General features: G+C 40.7%; 1 protein-coding gene across 1 annotated transcript in view; it reads right to left on the reverse strand.

Annotated features, from left to right (window-relative positions):
* The window catches only part of ABHD18 (abhydrolase domain containing 18), a 66,305-nt gene that overhangs the window by 3,968 nt on the left and 59,592 nt on the right, over positions 1-2,745 (reverse strand). The window contains exon 11 of the mRNA XM_037741738.1: positions 837-999. Coding sequence (XP_037597666.1) covers positions 837-999 — 163 coding nt within the window. The remainder of the gene's footprint in view (positions 1-836; positions 1,000-2,745) is intronic.

Genomic DNA, 2,745 nt, shown 5'->3' on the forward strand with positions numbered 1-2,745 from the left:
AGGCAGGAGAATTGCCTGAACCCAGGAGGCGGAGGTTGCGGTGAGCCGAGATCGCGCCATTGCACTCCAGCCTGGGTAACAAGAGCGAAACCCGGTCCCCCAAAAAAAAAAAAAAAAGAAAAGTAACAACATACAAAAATTCTTACGTTAACAAGAGCTAAAACATGTAAAACATATCACATACAACCCCTCTATTATACAGCTATGTAGTTGGCAGTTTTTTTGGAACACTTATGTACAGGGAACTGATCTAAGCACTTATGTGAACTAATTTATTTTACCATTAATAACACATAAATATGTTCCAATAATGCAGAATACCAGAAAATTATAGTTTTGGCATAAAAGTTTTTTATAAGTTCTAACTAAAATAGTGGAATCATATAAAGTTAACATTAAAACCACTTCTCATTTAAGGTTCAATATTCACTTGCTAACTGAAAAACATTGCTAAATTATCCCATGGATGTTCAGGCCATTCTGAGAGAACATCAGAATAGAGTGAAAAACCTCTTGATGCACCAAAGCAACTTTAACAAGCCATGTTCATCCTTCTCACATCCTAAAATACCTGGCCATTAATATTTGAAGAGGGTAAAACCACAAGATAAAGAATGCCTATGATAAGCATCATGTCTAGTTCTCTAGGAGAAAAAGAAAATATGAGAGGATGAAATTCTAGGAAAGAGAGAAAAATAACTCAATGTGAGATTTGTAGGAGGTGAGGAGGAAATTCGAAGATTGAAACAGACAATAAAAATATCTAATCTATTTGTTGAAGCAAGAAATCCAGAAAACAAGCAACAGATGAACAAATACCTGTTTAGTCATCTTACCTGAAGAGTCCTTGTTTAAAAAGATAAGCACTAATATGACCCCCTTCTAGGTATCGGATTTCACAACCAGGCCAAATTTCTTGTAAACTTCGAACTCCTGTTCGTGGAATATAGGCATCTTCCTTGGCTTGAACCACTATAATGAGGCTTGGGTCAACTGGAACTAGGTATAGGATTTAAAAAAAATTCAACATATACACATTAGAAAATAAAAAACACCACACAATGCAGTAAATGAAACATTTGTCAAACTAAAAATTTTTGATTAAGTTAAAAATCAACTATAATGTGCCACATTACTCATCTCCAGTATAATGAGATAAATATTCTACAGATGATACAATATCCACTGTGGTTTTTAAAAATTAATTAATTAATTTCTTTTGTGTGTGTGTGGGTACACAGTAGGTATATATATTTATGGGTTACATACATTGATATAGGCATGGAATACGTAATAATCACATCAGGGTACATAGGGTATGCATTGCCTCAATAATTTATTTAAAGATGGGATCTCACTATGTTGCCAAGGCTGAAGTGCAGTGGCTATTCACCGGCATGATCATAATACACTACAGTCTTGAACTCTTGGGTTCAAGTGATCCTCCCTCCTTAACTTCCCGAGTAGCTGGGACTACAGGTGAATGCCATCACACTCAGCAATCCAGTGTGATTTTTTTGTTTTGGAGACAAGAGTCTCACTTTGTCACAGAGGCTAGGGTGCAGTGGTGCAATCATAGCTCACTGTCACCTTGAATTCCCAGACTCAAGGGATCCTCCTGCCTCAGCCTCTAAGTAGCTGGGACTATAGGCATGTGCCACCGTACCCAACTAGTTTTTTTTTTTTTGAGATGGAGTCTCACTCTGTCACCCAGGCTGGAGTGCAGCAGCATGATCTCTGCTCACTGCAACCTCCATCTCCTGGGTTCAAGGGATTGTCCTGCCTCAGCCTCCTGAGTAGCTGAGATTGGAGGCACATACATTATACCCAGCTAATTTTCTATATTTTTGGTAGAGACGGGGTTTCACCATGTTGGCCAGGCTTAGTCTCAAACAGCTGACCTCAAGTGATCCACCCACCTCAGCCAAAGTGCTGGGATTACAGGTGTGTAATTCGGTAATTACAGGATTGGCCATCTAGCTAATTTTTAGATTTTTTTGTAGGGACAGGGTCTCACTATGTTGCCTGGGCTGGTGTTGAACTCCTGGGCTCAAGCGATCCTCCCACCGCAGCCTCCCAAAATGCTAGGATTACAGGTGTGAGCTACTGTGGTCAGCGAGAGAGAGAGAGAGAGAGAGAGAGAGAGAGATTATGTGTTTGAGAAAGAGTCTCACTTGGTCAAGTGGTGTGATCTTGGCTCACTGCAAACTGTTTACTTGGGCTGAAGCCATCTTTCCACTTCAGTCTTCCAAGCAGCTGGAACTACAGGTATGCACCACCACACATAACTAGTTTCATATTTTTTTTGGTAGAGACAAGGTTTCACCATGTTACCCAGGCTGGTCTTGAACTCCTGGGCTCAAGCAATCCACCTGCCTCAGCCTCCCAAAATGCTGGGATTACAGACATGAGCCACCACACCCGGCTATCCCATGTGTTTTTTAATGAATAAGATAGTCTTAAATTTTCATAGCTAGAATATGTAACATACATTTAAGTAACCAACTTATCTTTGCACACACATTCTGGAGCCAACAAAAAAATACCTTTGAAAATATAAAATTGGGCTGGGTGCGGTGGCTCACGCCTCTAATCCCAGCACTTTGGGAGGCCGAGGCGGGTGGTTCACGAGGTCAAGAGATCGAGACCATCCTGGTCAACATGGTGAAACCCCGTCTCTACTAAAAATACAAAAAATCAGCTGGGCATGGTGGCACGTGCCTGTAATCCCAGCTACTCAGGAGG

This window comes from Cebus imitator, unplaced genomic scaffold, assembly GCF_001604975.1.
Source record: "Cebus imitator isolate Cc_AM_T3 unplaced genomic scaffold, Cebus_imitator-1.0 Scaffold105, whole genome shotgun sequence".
NCBI lineage: Eukaryota > Metazoa > Chordata > Mammalia > Primates > Cebidae > Cebus > Cebus imitator.